This window comes from Podarcis filfolensis (genome assembly GCF_964270895.1).
Source record: "Podarcis filfolensis genome assembly, chromosome: 1".
NCBI lineage: Eukaryota > Metazoa > Chordata > Lepidosauria > Squamata > Lacertidae > Podarcis > Podarcis filfolensis.
Genome location: NC_139604.1, coordinates 54,924,296 through 54,941,891, shown reverse-complemented (window position 1 = coordinate 54,941,891; position 17,596 = coordinate 54,924,296). Strand labels below are relative to the sequence as shown.

The window sequence follows — 17,596 nt, the reverse complement described above, 5'->3', positions numbered from 1 at the left end:
ATATGCATTAAGTTCTAAGTTGCAGATATGAAGCAGCCTAACCCCTTGACTTTTTGTTATCTAGTTTGTGATGCTTGCAGTCTGGGTTATGTTGCGAGCCCACGCGCTAAACCCTGTCACTGGAGCCTACCTGCCAGGAATGAGACATGACAACAATGTGTGGGCTTAAATTAGGCCACAACTTTATCGAATTTCAGGTGTAGGAACCTTGGCTTAGGCCTTGGAAGGTATCCCTCTCATAGGCTGAGGATGTGCAGGGCAGTCAGGTGTTGTGGGAGGGGACTGTAAAGCGTGAACTTACACAGTGTGCCCTCCCACTTCACCGAAGCTGGGAGTTTGACTGTATGCTGCTGCTCTAGTGCCAGTGACTCCTGCAAGCAACCCTTTCATGGATCCTGCTGACGCCGCCGCATGGGGGTGCATGCAGATGCTACCCGCATCTCAAAGATAGACTATAGAATACCGACCAAGGCCCCAAACCACCAAAGTTGTGACAAACTGCTACGGGGAAGGCAAAACCTGCCAATGCAGGGAAATTCCTTCCCGGTTCTGAACACAGCAACCATCTTACAACTATAGCAGCGCCCGCTGACCTAGGAAGCAAGAGGTTAGCCTGCAAAAGAAGACCGTGCTATATTTTGGGGGGTGGGTGGGTGGGTGAACCTGGAAAGAAAACAAAGTGAGCCTGGGCCTAAGAGCATTGGCCTTTCCCCGACCCTCGCCCCACCCCCAGCCTGCAGCCTGCAGCCCATTGACTCACTGAGATGGGGACGGGGAGATGGCAACCCTGTAGCCAAGGTGGATGGCATCCTGGTCCCGGGAACTGCTGCGCGGTGTCGCAAACCCTTGGAGGGGGTGAGCAGTAATTGTGTTCTGTGAGGGCAAAAGAGAATATCTGGAGAATTTTCATGACTGGGTTGCAACAAAGTGGCCTTGATGGTAGCTGTCACTCCTTTTAAGTAGGTCTGTGTGACAACGAAGAGCAGATCATGGAAAATAAATGGTGAGCTGGATCCACACTCACAGGCACAAAAGATTAACTGGCCCTTCACTATATGGTGTAGACGTGGTGAACCTTTGGTCTGCCAGGAGTTGCTGAAGTACAACTCCCAATATCCCTGTCCATTGGCCGTGCTTGGGAGTTGTAGCTTAGCAATGTCTAGAGGGCCAAAGGTTACTCACACTTGCCTTACAGAGTGAAGGGTTGCATTGTTCCCCTCCTCCACACACCCACACTATGTAGTCTCCGTTACGATAGTTCACAGTAAAGCACTAAATATTGTGTACACAAATTCAGTGTTTTTTAATTCATTACCTTGGTAGATTGACTTAAAACTTTATTTGGTCATCATTATGTCTCCTTTGGAAACTCCTCTGTAAGAGGGTTGGGTTGCCCATCACACACCATGTTAATACAGTCCTACTTCTTGAAGTCCCAGTGCTGTGAACAGTCGAGATAGTATGTAGTTTCTGTGGAAAAGGCAGAGTTTGCAGATCTTCATCTCTGAGATACCTGGACCACTTTGGAATCCAAAATAGCTTGGATCCAAGGCAGTCTAGGGTGTAGCTGCCTAGCTCCGAAGCTCTGGAACAGTGTTAGAATCTTGGGAAGTCTCCTAAGGTGTTCTTAAAATATATATTTTGTAACCTTGTCCTACTTCTTTATTAACTGAAAACACCAGACACAAAAGAGGCAGGAAGTAGGGGAGGGATTCTGTGACTTGCAGTTCTAGCTGCCAGTCAAGGTATGAATTTTACCAGGTCTCTCCTTTCACTTCCAGTTGCACTGCTTTTGGGAGGAACTCATCCACCTAAATCCTAACCAATTTTGTGCTTTGTGACTTTAGGGCAAATTGAGCAGTAAAGAATCTAGGACTTTGTAAAGCCTCAAAGACTTGTTTTGTTCATTCCTTCAGTATTGATTTTACATTATATTTGAAAATCAATTAAAAATGCAAAAAATATACTGGTTTTATTCAAAATTCACTAACCTCTGTATCTATCCTTCTGCAAATGTTTCAGGGAATGTACCTTAAGGGCACATTGTGTGACATGTTTCTACAAAGTACCCACAAAACCATAGGGTAGGGCATCAAACCTTTTTAAATTATTTCAAACTTGTCATCTAATGGAGGTGAATTGATGTAGTACTGACTAGCAGATGTACAAGGGCACAGCTATAATTCTTTTGTCTATGGGAAAATATATGTAGCTGTGCCCTTGTGCATCTGCTATGTGGAGAGCTGAGCCCTCCAACCCCTTTGAGCTTGACATCTCATTTTAATTTAAACAATCCCAAGAGAAATAGCAGGAAGCTAAAGGGGTGCATCCAGCAGTAATTCACTGGTGACCTCTAAGGCAAATGCTATTAAGATCATAGCCTTGTAAATGAAACTGGAGGAATTTCCGCAAGAGGTTCCCTTCTGCCTGTGGGATCTTTTGTGGGCCACAGTGTCAGACCAAGGCATTTTGCTGCCTGAGGCAGACAGAGTGGCAAAACAGCACCCCTCTCCCAAGTCAAGGTGCCTAGTATTCAAGGTAGGTTGAGTTATTTTGGCACCTGCAGCAGAAAATCCCACAAGTACAATGGTACCTCAGGTTAAATACTGAATTCGTTCCGGAGGTCCGTTCTTTAACCTGAAACTGTTCTTAACCTGAGGTACCACTTTAGCTAATGGGGCCTCCCACTGTCGCCGCACCGCCACCACACGATTTCTGTTCTCATCCTGAAGCAATGTTCTTAACCGGTGGCATTATTTCTGGGTTAGCGGAGTCTGTAACCTGAAGCACCTGTAACCTGAGGTACCACTGTACTTCTCCCTGCCCCACTCCCCGGCACAATAAAATAAAATAAAATACCATAATAGATTAAGTATCTAATTTGTTGCCCATTTATGATTCTCTGTCAAGTGCTGGGGCTGGCCCAGCCCATCATTACATAACGGGTTGCTAGCCTAGTCAAGTGGCTGAGATAAGGAGCCAGAGGGATTGCAGACTTCTGGGTCTGGGTAGATAGGAATGGAGAATTTGTCTACTCCGCATATTGTAGACCTAAGGGAAGGGTGTGGAGAAGCAGCAAAGCCAGGAGAAAGTTTTGGCTGTTGTTAGATTTGCGGGGCGTTAGCTCTGTTGAGCAGAAGGCATTCTGAACCTGCTCAGGGCACCTCTGCATACATGCCAACTGCCTCTCATTCTGTTCTAGCCCCTGGTAAGTGCCTATTTTTGTTTTGTTGGGGAAATGCCTTATTTGAACTTTGTTAGGGGGAGTTCCTAGATATGCCATCCTTTTGAGTTTCAGCTGCCTACTCCAGGCCTGCAGAAATGGGGGAGGAGGGCGGACGCATCTTGCCTCTAGCATATATCCATGTAAATTAGGGTGGTGAATCCTTTTTTAAAAAAATCTGTTGAGGGTCCACATTCAGTGGGGGGAGGCTTTGCAAACCAATGGTGGGTGGGTTAGTATTCAAATCTGTGTGAAGCTGGAGCTGCCCCTTTTCTTTCTTCCTGCCACTCCTTTCTCTTTCCCCCCTTTCCCCTCATTTTCCTCCTCCTTGCCACCTGCATGGTGCTTATGCCAAGAGCCATAAGTTGCCCTTCGCTGATGTCAAAGCATGCATGTGTTCACCAAGGTCCTGTGCTATTTTACATACACACATTGCAACTGCTTAAGGTACATTTTTGAACTGTTGATATTTTTAACCAAACAATCCAACACCCTGCTGATTTTTGAATCAGAGAGGCTCTTGTAGAGTTGGTTGTATGTTGCTTTGGGTTGCCCTGGCCAAGATAAAGCAACTAAGAAATATAATAATAATAATAATACAGTGGTACCTCGGGTTAAGTACTTAATTCATTCCGGAGGTCCGTTCTTAACCTGAAACTGTTCTTAACCTGAAGCACCACTTTAGGTAATGGGGCCTCCTGCTGCTGCCGCGCCGCCAGAGCACGATTTCTGTTCTCATCCTGAAGCAAAGTTCTTCTCCCGAGGTACTATTTCTGGGTTACCGGAGTCTGTAACCTGAAGCATATATAACCTGAAGTGTATGTAACCCGAGGTACCACTGTAATAATAATCATAATCATAATCATAAAAACAACAACAACAACAAAAGCCGTAGATCCGGAGTAGAGCTTTCAGCAATGTGTAATTTCATCTGTAAAATGTTGCCCCTAGCAACTCTAGAGTTCTACAGTTGTGCCATATAATTGCCAACCATTGCAGAATCAAGCTCTTGTTCAAAGTAAGCCCAGAGTCAGGGTTTTTCAATTTTCTGAGAAAAAGGTCAGCATTTTGGGGAACAAGATATTGAGCCATAAGCTTTAAGGAAGGTGTTACATTTGTAAGCTAGAGGTTTTGGCACCCCTTTCACACAGTTTGAGCACCAAATGCTGGGTCACACTTAAGAAGACCTGCACTAGGAAGGTCTGGGGTCATTTTATGTGGTGAAATATTCTTCTTTTGCAGAGATAAATTCCAGCATAGATCAAAATGTGCATTTCATCACTTGTGAAGTGCACCACATGTATTTAATTTATTTTATGGGTGAGGAAGTTGCCGTGTACCTCAGCTTCCCATGAAGTGTCCTGGTATCTCACAGGAAAAAGCCAATGCTGTGTGAAATATCTGGGTAGAAACTGAGTAAGGGAGAGATCTGGGGCAGCAGCTTATGCATGAATGTGACAGTGCTGGTGAATATGTGGCAGTGTACCCATCACAAGTGCCATCGTTTGTCTGACTGAGAGGTAACGTTGACTTCTTCCACCAGAGGATCTCCTCTTTCAACATTTGTTTCCTTCCTCTAGGGAAGGAGGGAGGAGACATAAGGGAGGAGAGAGACTCTGGGCATTCTCTTAAGTTGCATGTGGTCCCAGTCCAGTGTCTGCTTCCTGTTGTTCATTATTCTGCTGACTGGACCTGCCTTCATTGGCAAAGCTCTCACTCTCTGGAGGCAGCTGTGTGTCTTTCGGGTCTTGTCTGAGAGTGGCTTGTGGAAAACCATGTCACTTCTGAGACATGAGGCGCATATGCAGGTCAGCAGCATCTCTTGCCCCTCTTCACTCTCTGGCAGGTGTCCAGCCCATGAGAGCTTAACCAAGGGTAAGATGTTTATGGGGAAAATATGAGGAAGTTTTGAAAATAGCTGAATGATTCTAAGGGGAACCAGATGCTGTGAGGCGTGAAGGAACAGAGATACGTGTTTGGGAGATTGAGAATGACTCAGGAAAGTGAGGGGAGGTGATCAAAGAGTAAAAAGAGTCCTTGCTGGATAGACTTGAGTGGGTAAAAAATATAACTGAGGGATGCAGAGAGGTATCGAGGTGTGTAGTGGCATGGTAGAGGAAGAAATGAGATTAAGCAAGAATCTGGAGGAAGCAATTTAGCAGGAGGGGGAGAAAGGCATTGCTTCCCGCCCCCATCCTCAAAGAGTCTATAGTGTGTCCACTCTTTAAAAAGCCAACCTTGGACCCAATGGGATGCAACAGCCATTGGCCAGTTGCTAACACTGCATTTTTTTAGATGGTGGCGAGGGCAGTGGTGGAGCCGCTGCAGTTACTTCTGGAGGAGACAAATGATCTAGATTCATTTCAGTCTGGTTTCACATCTGAGTTTGGGACTGAACCAGCCTTTGCTGCCTTGATGGATGACCTTTATCAAGAAAAAGGTAGGGGACTGCAACCCCCTTCTTTTGCTGCATCTCTCAGCAAGTGATTCACCTGGCCTGGTTCTGCAGGCTGGTTATTGGGGGCACTGTTCTACAGTGGTTCTGTTCTTACTTGCAGGGTCATGTCCAGAAAGCAGCATGATGGGGAGACTGCTTCTCAGCCCCATGGCAGTATACAGTCCTGGAGGGCACTCTGTTCTCCCCAGTGCTGTCCAACTTCTATATGAAGCCATTGGGAATGGTGGTTTTGGGGCAAGGTCTCATCAGTATGCTGGGGATGCCAAGCTCTGTTTCTCCATTACATCTGACTCAGGAGAGGCTGTGAAAGAGTGGTGGACTGAATGAGGCCAATAAGATGAGTCTGAACCTTGTGAAGACAGAGGCCTTGTGGGAGAACAGTTCTCACATCCAGGCAAAAGGCTAGCTTCCTGTCATGGGTGGGATTGCACCCCCTCGAAACAAACAGGTCCATACTTTGGGGGTACTCTTTGAGTCAGTATTGTCACTTGAGGCTCAGGTTGCCTCTGTAGCTAGGAGTGCCTTTTATCAATTTTGCCTGGTATGTCAGTTATGGTCATGCCTGGATAGGGATAACCTGATCTCTCTGGTTTATGCACTGGTAGCCTCAATACTTGATTATTGTAACATGCTGTATGTGGGGCTGCCTTAGTGTCTGGTCTGGAAGCTTCAGCTGGTGCAGAATGCTGCAGTCAACAGTAGTTTGGTGGCAGGAACAGACTACAGTGGTACTTCGGGTTACATACGCTTCAGGTTACATACGCTTCAGGTTACAGACTCTGCTAACCCATAAATAGTACCTTGGGTTAAGAACTTTGCTTCAGGATGAGAACAGAAATCGTGCAGTGGCAGCGCAGCCGCAGCAGGAGGCCCCATTAGCTAAAGTGGTGCTTCAGGTTAAGAACAGTTTCAGGTTAAGAACGAACCTCCGGAACAAATTAAGTACTTAACCCGAGGTACCACTGTACTGCCAACACATGGCGCTGGTGTTAAAAAGATCCGCCCTGGCTTCCTGTCTGCAACTGGGTCAAATTAAACAGGGTTCTTGTACTAGTGTACAAATAGCTGAATAACTTAGGCCCAAGGTATATTAAGGCCAACCTTACCCTGCATACCCAAGTTGGTCACTAAGGTCATTGTGGGGGGGGGGAGCACTATTAGTGGTTCCCTATGGGCCAGAAGCATGACATGCCAATGAAGAGCCATGCCTTCAGTGTTGTGGGCCCAACTCTATGGCACTCCCTCCCACATCTGGGGCACTGTCCCTGCTGAGTTTGGACTCCTGGTCAAAAATCTTTAATTTTTGGTAATTGGAGGTTTAATTATGTTTTTAATGTTGTACATTGTATATTTTATTATAAGCCACTTTGAGACCCATGTGGTGAAAAGTGGCACATAGTTTTAACAATAAATAAATGAATAAATATTGCCCTACTTTGGCTTTTCGAGTCCAACTGCTGAGTGGTGTGAGAAGAAAACAAGACAAATAAAGGGCAGGCATGTGTAAGATGTTTTGATTTGGGTTGATGAACTGATAAGTGAAAGGAAGTGATGCTTACTAGCTCTCTACTAGTCTGTTTACTATATGTTTCCAGTAGAATAATTCATCCTTGGGTTTTTATTTAGCTTTTGACAATATCCTCCTGACTTGAGACACCCTATAGTGAGATCAGTATCCCAAAGGGAGTCTGTTGCTCTGGTACTCCTCCCTCACATCCTACTCAGCATGGTCCCAATGTTTATAGTAGAAGAAGCCTGAGTCTCTATTTGAGCAGAGAGTACCTGGATCAAACTAGGTCTAGCCCTGTGGAGCTGGGTCCCAGTTCTCTTCTAAGTGATTGAGATGTGATGCAGTTTATTTACCAGTCATTAAAGCTCAGCTTGGGCAGTTAATTTAGGTGGAACATGTTGATAGGGCTTGGATTGAACGGGCCCCAGAAATGTGGAACATTATTTTTAACATTTACCACCACCCACAGCTGAGAGGGAACAGGCTTTTATTAAAAGAATGTGTGATTAATGATTCACAGACAAAGCTGCAGCTATGAAGGTTATACAATGCAACATGCCCCACATCCACACACACACACACACTTACTTTCTCTCTCCATATGCAACCCACCATAATAACCAAAGACCAAACCTATCTCTCTGCTTATTATACAGCACTGAAGAAATACCATGGTGATGAGCTTGCCAGCAAAAGATAGGAGGATGGTAGAAATATAGATAAGTGAGGGGATAACTGGTGGCATAGGCACATGTCAAGCAGGAGGATAGGTGATTGACAGAAAGTTGGGTGTCTTAAGTTAAACAGATGGCAGGATGTGAATCTGTGAATGTTGGAGGGAGTTTGAGAGGGTGCATTCCTGTTTAGCAATGATCATATGTGCAATCAATTATCACGTGTAACTGCACAAGCTCATCTTTCATGCCTTCTTACCCTTGTTACACTTTTCCATCTCTCTGTAATCTCTCCTGCTGCCAATAGTCTAAATGTAAACTGTAAGCTTCTCAGGGCAGGGGTCTCTCTCTGTTAAGTGAAGAATACCCTGATGGCACTATAAAAATGCATTATTATTATTTTGTTACAATGACTTGTCTTTGCTTGCTTGAACTGTACAGGGTGTGGATTCAAAACTCAAAAGCATATTCCATATCAGATACCATTAGAAAAGTGTGGCTGTGTTGTCCAATGTTGAATTCATTCTTTCGTATTAAGGACTTGTGTGTGTAGGGAAAAGTGTGAAGCTTGGGTGTACATCACTGCAGACAGTGATTGTATACATGTTTATTTTGCTTCATGTATAAGTACTGTGAAGCTGTGTGTGGACAGGCAGTGAAATGTGTTTGTGCAGTAGCCACATGTGATGTCAACACATGCTTTTTCTGACATACAGGTTCTTACAGTGTAAGGGTAATGCACGAAGTGGCTTTTAGGGTGTGTGCCTGCTGCTGTTCTATCATGAAATTTAGCAAGGATATAATGCAACGTTTATTTATAATTGGAACCATGGTGTGGAGGGAGACTTGAAGCTTACCCCCCACACTGTGATCCTGATCTGATCAGAGCAGTGCCAGATTTAGGGTGCTGCAGGTGGTTTTCTCTACATGGGGTGCCAAGCTGGGGAGTGTGCAAACATTATGGGTACAGTCACCAAAAGAAATTATTGTGAAAATAAGGCATATTTGGGTGGCGGGGGTGGAATCTTGTCCTTGCCCAGGGTGCCATATTACCAATGTCTGCCCTTGATCAGAGGCCCTTGGTGCTAACTTCTTCCCACTGTAAATGTGCAAGGGGAAAGATTGTGCTTACGGTGAGGCAAAGGATCAAAACCCTGCCCCCTTGATACCTTGGTGCCAATTTCACGCAGCCCCCATGTGCTGCCCATTTTTCTTTAAAAAATTATAATCTTCCATGGCAGGGCTAAGTACATGTCAAATGTCCCATCTTGTTTGGCTCTGAAAAACAACAGGGTTGCCTAAGGCAAAGAAGTACCGTATTTTTTGCTGTATAAGACTCACTTTTTCCCTCCTAAAAAGTAAGGGGAAATGTGTGTGCGTCTTATGGAGTGAATGCAGGCTGCACAGCTATCCCAGAAGCCAGAACAGCAAGAGGGATTGCTGCCTTTACAGCACAGTGATCCCTCTTGCTGTTCTGGCTTCTGAAATTCAGAATTTTTTTTTCTTGTTTTCCTCCTCTAAAAACTAGGTGCATCTTGTGGTCTGGTGCGTCTTATAGAGCGAAAAATATGACACTTTCTTGGCCAGGGAGAGATTTGATCAAGGACTTCCCACCTCACCCTGTTAATCACTCACGAGCTTTCCTTTCTGTAGAAAAGTGTGTGAGAGACACATTTTGGTGGAATCTGTAGTAAAAGAAAAAAAACAAGCAGATTCCACCCCACCCCTCCCAGATACAGCTTTGTTGACCTTTTCTATGAAAGCCAAGCTATCATATATATTTTTTGTTTAAATGAAATGTAACATTTATTAAAACATTGTTGTTAACTAGTATACTTCAAGCCAATGTAGCAGCAGCTCAGTCTTGTTGCAATAGCACAGAGGGCTTTCCCTACCACCACAAACCAGAGACCTGGAGAAATCTTGCAGCAAAGTCATTGCCGCAAGAGGGCTTGTATGGCATGGTGTGGCGTGGTGTGGTGTAGTTTTGCTTGAGTGTTTGATGTGGGAAGTAGGGTATAAACCCTACCCCCTTGAAGGTCACTGGGTAGGCCACTGTCGGAGTGAATTGTCCCACTGCAAGGTAAAGGAGAACAAAGTTACATAAAGGAGAGCCCTATAATGTCATGGAGTACTCTTCAGAGATTTTACCCAACTCCATTGCAATATAGTTACATTGAAGAGAGGCAATGTGTTCAAAGGAACTGGGTGCACTCAGCAACATGCACCAGTCCCAAGTCACCAGATTCTTCCAATATCAGTGCATTAAACCCTGTAAGTTTAGCTATCTTTATCCTCTGACTTGCTAGGCGAGTTTGGTCTCGTTTCTGTGCTCCTGAGGTGCAGCTAGGGCTTTCTCACAACAGATCAATAGAGAATGGCAGTGCCAAGCTGTTCTGCATCTGCCCATAAGCTAGTTGTCCTTGAAAGCTTCATAACTGAACTTCCCAACTGTTTTTTGTAAGCAGCCTGAGCTTTAAATTCTCTTTATTATTGCAAGCACTTTATTTAAAAATAGGGTGCTTTGCCAAAACCCAAGCATCACTGTAGCTATTCACAAGCCTATTCTGTGTCCATTTTACACATTCTTATATTGTTTCTCTTTCTCTTCTTATGATTGTTTCCTTGTGTTGTAGATGTAGAGAGCTTGCTTGGTCCTTGCTCATAGTCTTATGATATTACCACTAATCTGCTTCCTCATTTCCCCCTTTGCCTCTTTACTAGGTCCAGCATCTTCAGCCAGCCTCCCCTTATAAACTCATGCATGCTGTTATACATTTCACTGCAGAAGCAGCTGCTTGCTACTGAGCAACTTGGATACGCCCTGCTTAGTTTTCCACGTATTTCATTGACTACATTTTCTCTTTGGTTGCAGGATCAGAAAAGGAATTTCCTCAGGATCAACAGGGAAGTGCCATGGAGCATCGGGGCTCAAGCATGGCCAAACGTCTGGCCACGCTACTCTCAGGTCTAGTGGAATGCATGTGCTTTGCAGGTGTCATTTTTGGATGGGCCTCCCTGGTGTACGTCCTCAAGGATATGCAATACTTTGAGGATCTGTGTATGTCTGCAGCTGCCAATCAAACAAGCAATGTCACAGGTAAGATCAGATGGTGGGGGTCTGCTTCTAAAGGGAAGTTCTGAGTTTATACACATACTGGGCTAGTTGGGAGTCACAAACAGCTGTATGGGCAGGACCGCACAACTTGTAATCCCACCAAGCCAAATGCAGACTGTTGTTCATGTATTGTGAAATGCCAGATGCTTGATAACCCTGCTTTTGCAGGCAGCAGAAACCAAGGAGATTTACCAAGCCTGCGGCAGATAACCATGCGTAGCTGGTGGTCTGCATTCAGCTTGGTGGGTCACATGTTGAGCAGGTCTGACATAGGGAGTTAGTTGGGAACTGCACAGAGAGTGGGTGTGAGAGTGTATGAATTATGGCAGAGGTGAGGTGCTCCAGAAGTTGTTGGACTCCTCACTCCCATCAGTCCCAGACACCATGGCCAATGGAGAGGGATGATGGGAGCTGGAGTCCACAAAAGGTCACAGGTTCCCTGCCCCTGAACTCCTGAATGTGTTGAGACATTCATGCTGGTTCAGAAGTACCATTGGAGACTGGCTGGTGTGGTCTATACATCATCCCGAGTGATGCCAATGTGAGTACAGCACTCATTTTGTAGGTTTTCTCACTGTGATGTGAGCACCTCATTGCAGGGATACAAACTTTCCTACCGTGCTCCTCTCATGCAGGCTTTGCGGCTTGGAATGGCAGGTTTGGTTCATCTGAAAAAAGGAATTCAGTCTAACATACTGAGTGGCAGCTGGAGCCCATTCTGCCTTAACAGATGTGCTCCTTAGCAAGCACTCCACACCGCAGGCTGGTACACTTGCTTGTAAATAATTCTTGCGTTACATTTTGTGAATGGGTAGACTGCAAAAAGTTCAAGGAACAGAACAGGGAACATTTCGGGATGTGGAGGGAAAGTTGCTGTTTCCATGTCCTGAACTGAAGGCTGGAAGGGGAGCACTGATGTAGGTTCAGTCTAATGCAACACCAAATACTCCCCAGGACATGCCAGGCTTTCAGTGCCAGGGCTCAACCATAGTAATAAAGTGAGTATTTTTAAGTACCCGCAGGGTGCCCTTTCAAAACATTTAAGTAACTGCAACCATTGCCAGCACTTAAGGAATCTGAGGTTAAGGGCTGTCAAATGAGAAGCTGTGAAACTTTCATCAGGAGGGTTTGATCCTGGCACCTCTCCTTTTGGAAACTGGGTACTGGCTATGAACAATATGGTGCTAGGGGTTTGCTTTGCATGTGGGACAGGGTGTGTTAGGCTGGGAGACATACAGTAGATAAAAATCTAAAGTAAGTTGAGTCTGAGCTCTGCATACAGTAAATATGTGCTTGGGGGACTGAATTGCATTAGGGACCATATCTGAATTCTCTGTCCCTTTGCAGACTGCAGTGCTCAGGATGAGCAGTTTTCCCTCATCTTCACCATTGGCTCCTTCATGAACAATTTCATGACCTTCCCAACAGGCTACATCTTTGACCGCTTTGGTACCACAGCAGCACGTCTGCTTGCCATGTAAGTGTTGGGGCACAACCTGTGCTCGTTTTCCCTGCTTGGAGCTCTCTGCCTTTTCTGTGGAACTGAAGCAGGATTGCTAGCGCCTGCCATTAAAGAGCTCTCCTGCCTTTAATAGTCATGTAGTGGGGAGAAACTGGGCAGCAGTGAACTCTTCCACCACCACAGCCCTAAGAAGATGTGAGAATTGGAACCTGCTGAATTCCACCCTGCAATGCAACACTTAAAATCCTTTATAGATTAAGAGTGAGTAATCCTAGACTGAAGTAAGTTCACTCTCTGAAACTTGATTCAGGGACTGAAGTGTTCTGGAGGGTGGGTCCTAGGGTGACTACTCACATTGCATCACCAAAAGAGGAGCAAAGCAGACACAAATCTGCACAAAAATTCCCCAACATTTATTTATCATCTAAAATGTGATGCCTACCTGTAGTCTGAAGTGGTTCAGGCCACTCTTACTGTCTGTTCTTCCAGTCCCTTTTTTAGGTGGGATGGGTGGAGTCCCAAACACTTGGCATATGCTGGGCAGAAAGGAACTGTGATGGTCAGAAATTCACTTCTATGCACATTTCTATCCCTCCCTCCTGCCTGATTCTTTCCTTATCTTCCACCCATGCTCTTGTGCATGCTGTCAGACAGCTAGAATTATAAAATGCCTGTTATCTTTAACAGCCCAGACTGCCTCCATATGAGTACTGAGAAGTTCCTCTTGACTTAATACTAATCTTCACATAACTCTAATAAACAGCTTGCTGCTCCTGTCAAGGGGGAGGTTATACCCTAGGGAGGAAGGTCAAAACTTTTGCTAGTTTTTGCATGAGGCCTCTGCAGACTGCTGCATACAAAACATCAGCCTCCCTCTTATGTAATAAATGAACAGGATATGTAACCGAGTACACATGCATGCACATTTTTAGTTTGCATTGACGTGTTCAGTTTCTGAAAGACAGTTCCTTCGTCTCCTCAAATTTAAAAAAGTTTGACTGAAGCAGTGAAGGGGAGAGCAGGCTGACTGGGGATAGATAGGGACTCACAGGGTGAGCAGGAAGTATTAGAAAAGTACCGTATTTTTCGCTCTATAACACGCACTCGACCATAACACGCACGTAGTTTTTAGAGGAGGAAAATCCGTAGGCATGCCACCCGTAGGCATTCCCTCCATAACACGCACAGACATTTCCCCTTACTTTACACGCACAGACATTTCCCCTTACTAGGAGGAAAAAAGTGAGTGTTATGGTGCAAAAAATACGGTAACTAGCAGCTGTCCATGGCTTGAAGGGCCTATCCGTAAGACTCCTTGAGACTGTGGCAGCTGCAGTTTTTCATCTGGCAGCTCTGACTTCTATTTGGGCTGTGTACAGAACTAGCTGCATAGCAAGTGTGCAGGCATGTGCTGGACACAGATTGGCTAGGCTGTGGGCAACAGGTATAACGAGCTCCTGGACTTTTTTTTAAGATGGAAATTGGAAACTTTTGACATTTTTTTACCTAGCTGCATTTGAATTTGTAGCAGTTTTCACACTGAAACCACTGAGCCTTCTACCACTCAGGGCTTCAAAACCAATCTAATTTCTCCACCTTGAGGGTGGGGAATAGAAGTGATGTGCTTCTTGAGTCAATATTACCTGAAATAAAATCTGAAATGCCCGTATACTTCACTTGTGTGGGGAACTTGGTGCATCCATGAAATGCACACAGTTCACCCTTCACAAACAAGGGCCTGAGCCGATGTTTCAGGGAAGATGACAGGTTGTTCTAAACTCCCTATCAGTTGATAGTGACAGGAGAACAGGGAGACAATGACGCTTCCCCCTCTCTTGCACCATAAAATAACTGGGTGTGGTGTAGTTATCAATGGAAATGACTGGCAGGTGATTTAGGGCAGACAAAATAAAATGATTCTTCACACGGCACATAATTCATATATGAAACTCACTGCAGAACATGCTGATTATACACAGCACTTCTGCCCAAGTACATTTTAGCTGTGAATCGAACCAATCAAACCCCTGGCGATCATGCCAAATTGTGGGGAGGACAGTTTCTGGGATGGGAGGTTAGTGAGCCTACAGCAGTGAGGTGTCAATATTCAATCTAGCCCTGTTATCTGATACAGATTTTATTTATGATCAGCTGCAAACAGGGAGCCCTTTGCAGTGCCTGTTCTTTGAGCTGGATACCCAAGTGAAGCAATGTTTATGCCAGCCTATGAGGCAGGAAGTCCAAGGGTCCCTATGACCACATGCAGGAAGCTAGTATTTGCTGTGACTGCAGTTTGTGAGGTTCCTTAACTGGCTGGGCATATTAATGGAGTGGGCAAAGTCATGCGGCTCATGTGAGTGAACTGATCAGCCATGTGGGCAGGAGAGTAGTGCTGAGGTGGCTCTTTTGGGTCCCTGCCCTCTTTCCTCTCAGGGCACGTGGCCAACTAAGCAGAGCTGTGGAAATGTTTTCCTAACCTGGTGTTATCTGCTTGGTGTTATCTAGTACAAAAAAAAAATGTTAATGGGTGCAGCATTCCAAAAACATCAGAAGACTCCCCAAGGAATCAGCAGGGGAGGATATGGTTAAAATTGTTTCTCCACAGCTGCTTAAGTTCCAATAATTATCACCCACCCAGTGCCATTTGCCTTTTTAAAAAGAAGAACCTGTATATTAGAGACAGAAGACAAACATAAACTTTCATGTAGTTTGTCTATCAGTATCTGAACTAAAACTAAACTAGAGTTAATGCTCATTCACATTCTCATGTGGGTGGGTATAAGTAATAAATCATCATCATCATCATCATCATCATCATCATTCTTTCTCTCATAACCCTAAACAAAAATGGAGGACAATTTTTAACGATCCAACCAGAGGCGGATCTTGGGGTCTCAAATTTCAGTGGCACCCTGTGTGACACCAAAATTCAGTGCCTCTTGCACTCCATTGTAAATCCTAGTTGTGGTGTCCTCAACAGCGCCCCTAAAACTCCACACCCAGTACAACAGAACTAGTCACACTCCCCTAAATCTGCCCCTGGTCCAACTCCCTCCAGGCTGTGCCTTTGCCTGAGTCTCTCCTCTTTTCTAATTTCAGTTTTTATTCTGTTCCTCAGCATGGTTTCCTTCATCTTTTCCCCACTGGTCTATTTCTATTTTCAAATGATCTCTCAATTCCAATCTCCATATTACTGATTCATCTTTCTTCCTCCGATGCCCATGGCTCCCACAGCTGCCTGCCTGTCTACTAAAAGGATGGGAAGCTGATGGATGCTCACTGTGTCTGATGGGGGATGAAGGGAGGAAGTAGTTCACCTTGCTGCCCACGTGTCCACAGCCCAGTGCCCATTTGGTAGCTCAGGGCATCTCTTTGTCTTCCAGATCTGCCTACACCACTGGTACTCTCCTCATTGCATTCTCCTCAGCAGGTGAGTGTTCCTGGATGAAGAACTGGGCTTATTTAGGTAGATTTGTAGGGGTACAAATTCTGGACACAATAGTTCCAGTGTTAGGCTTGAACTGTTGGGAACTGTTGCTGTTGTCCTTCAGAACAATCAAAGACGTGATACTATGTTATGTTGCAAGCTGGGTCAGCTTGATGCAGAGTTGTGTATGTGAAAACACCCATTCAGTGCATCCGGTGGGGTAGAAATGATTTTAACATATACCTAATCAAATACATTTTGTATGGCTTTGTGTGCAGGAGCAAAAGATGACTGGGTGGGTCTTCATGTTGGGAAGGGGTGTGTGTGTCTGTCTGTAGTGCGGACATGAGTTTTAGAAGTGTGCCTTAGCAACACCTATAATCAAGGGATGGCTGTAAATGTGGAAGAGAAAGGGTGTGTGTGTGTTAAGTACACATGTATGATGTGATGTACAAGAGTTTCAATGTCTATATCAATGGCTGCAGGGAGAGAGAAACCATGCTACTATAGCTGTCCATCTTGAGAGACGTTCAGTCTTTGTGTGTTGCTAGATAGCTGTCAGTCCAATATTATTATTATTATTGCTTGTGTAGGTCTCCCAAAATTATGCTGGATCCTCCAAATATTTCTAAAGATTGGAAAGGGGAATCATATGAGGTGGGATCTTAACTACAATCTATATTTGTAGTAAGTTCCTGTTTTGCCTCTTTCCACACACTCCTGGCATGTTGTGCTAGTCTTTCTCAAATGCTAAACACCAAAAAGCAAATGAACTGGATTCATCCTTCCCATTGCTGCATTCTGAGCCCCCTGAGCTGGCATAGAAATTTAGAATACCACAGTGTGCTGCCCTGTATTAATATGTTGACTGGAGAATTGTAGGAAGAGATGGCTTGAGGAGTATGAGTTCCTTTTATTGCACTGGAACGTCTCATTTTTCAGTACTGAGCTGCTTCTGTGTGCACACACCAGCAAGATTGTAAGAAAAAAAAGAAATTTAGGATCATAAGTAGAGGAGAATGCAGCACTAGGACTTCTGTTTCATTTGTCAGGATGACTAATATTCTCTCCTTACTCTGGCAAATTAACAAGGTGATAACAAGGCTTTCAGACATTTTGGGGCCAGATAAACAAAGAAGGAAAAAGAGGGAACCAGTAAAGCAGAGGCTAGGTACTTCTTTCCTTTCCTTGGATGGGGTTCCTACTTCATGCTAGATAATACTTAATTGCATGTTTCTTTGTATTTCTAATTTAATAGCTAAAGGCTGATTGGGGATGTGAACCTAGGTCTCCACAGCCAAAGTTCAACATGCTAATCATTACAACTTTGCTGACTCACTTTTCTATTATTGCCAACTGGTCCTAATAATTTGGGCATTGTGCTATGTACTGCTGCACTGTGTGTGTGTGTGTGTGTGTGTGTGTGTGTAATATATCTAGGGGGATGTTGCTATAGGGCAGGGGTGGCCAACTCCCAAGGGACTGCAATCTACTCAGAGTTAAAAACTGGCAGTGATCTACCCCCTTTTTTGAGGTTCAGGTTGAAGTTGCTGAGCTTTTTTTAGGGAGGAGGAAGGTCCATTTTCAGGGGTTGTTGATCTTTTTTGGGGGGAGCCAGTTATCTACCAGTGATCTACCACAGACATCCAGTGATCACCATCTGCCTGTTGGACATGCCTGCTATAGGGATTGTTATGAGTTCCTGCAGTTCAAAGTTTGCAGTG

At 44.8% G+C, this 17,596-nt stretch overlaps 1 protein-coding gene across 18 annotated transcripts in view; it reads left to right on the top strand.

Annotated features, from left to right (window-relative positions):
• SLC43A3 (solute carrier family 43 member 3) overlaps positions 1–17,596 on the top strand; it is a 43,400-nt gene that overhangs the window by 12,620 nt on the left and 13,184 nt on the right. For 11 of the 18 annotated variants that reach the window (XR_014550223.1, XR_014550224.1, XR_014550225.1 and 8 more), the window contains 3 exons: positions 10,741–10,965; positions 12,331–12,460; positions 15,829–15,875. Coding sequence is in view for 12 of the 18 variants with exons in the window: in XM_083622810.1 (XP_083478936.1) it covers positions 10,741–10,965; positions 12,331–12,460; positions 15,829–15,875 (402 nt within the window). In the remaining 6 variants the exon portion in view is untranslated. Of the gene's footprint in view, positions 1–2,973; positions 3,209–4,890; positions 5,099–5,518; positions 5,664–10,740; positions 10,966–12,330; positions 12,461–15,828; positions 15,876–17,596 lie in introns of those variants that run through there. The other 7 variants (XR_014550228.1, XM_083622809.1, XM_083622801.1 and 4 more) reach the window with 6 other exon arrangements.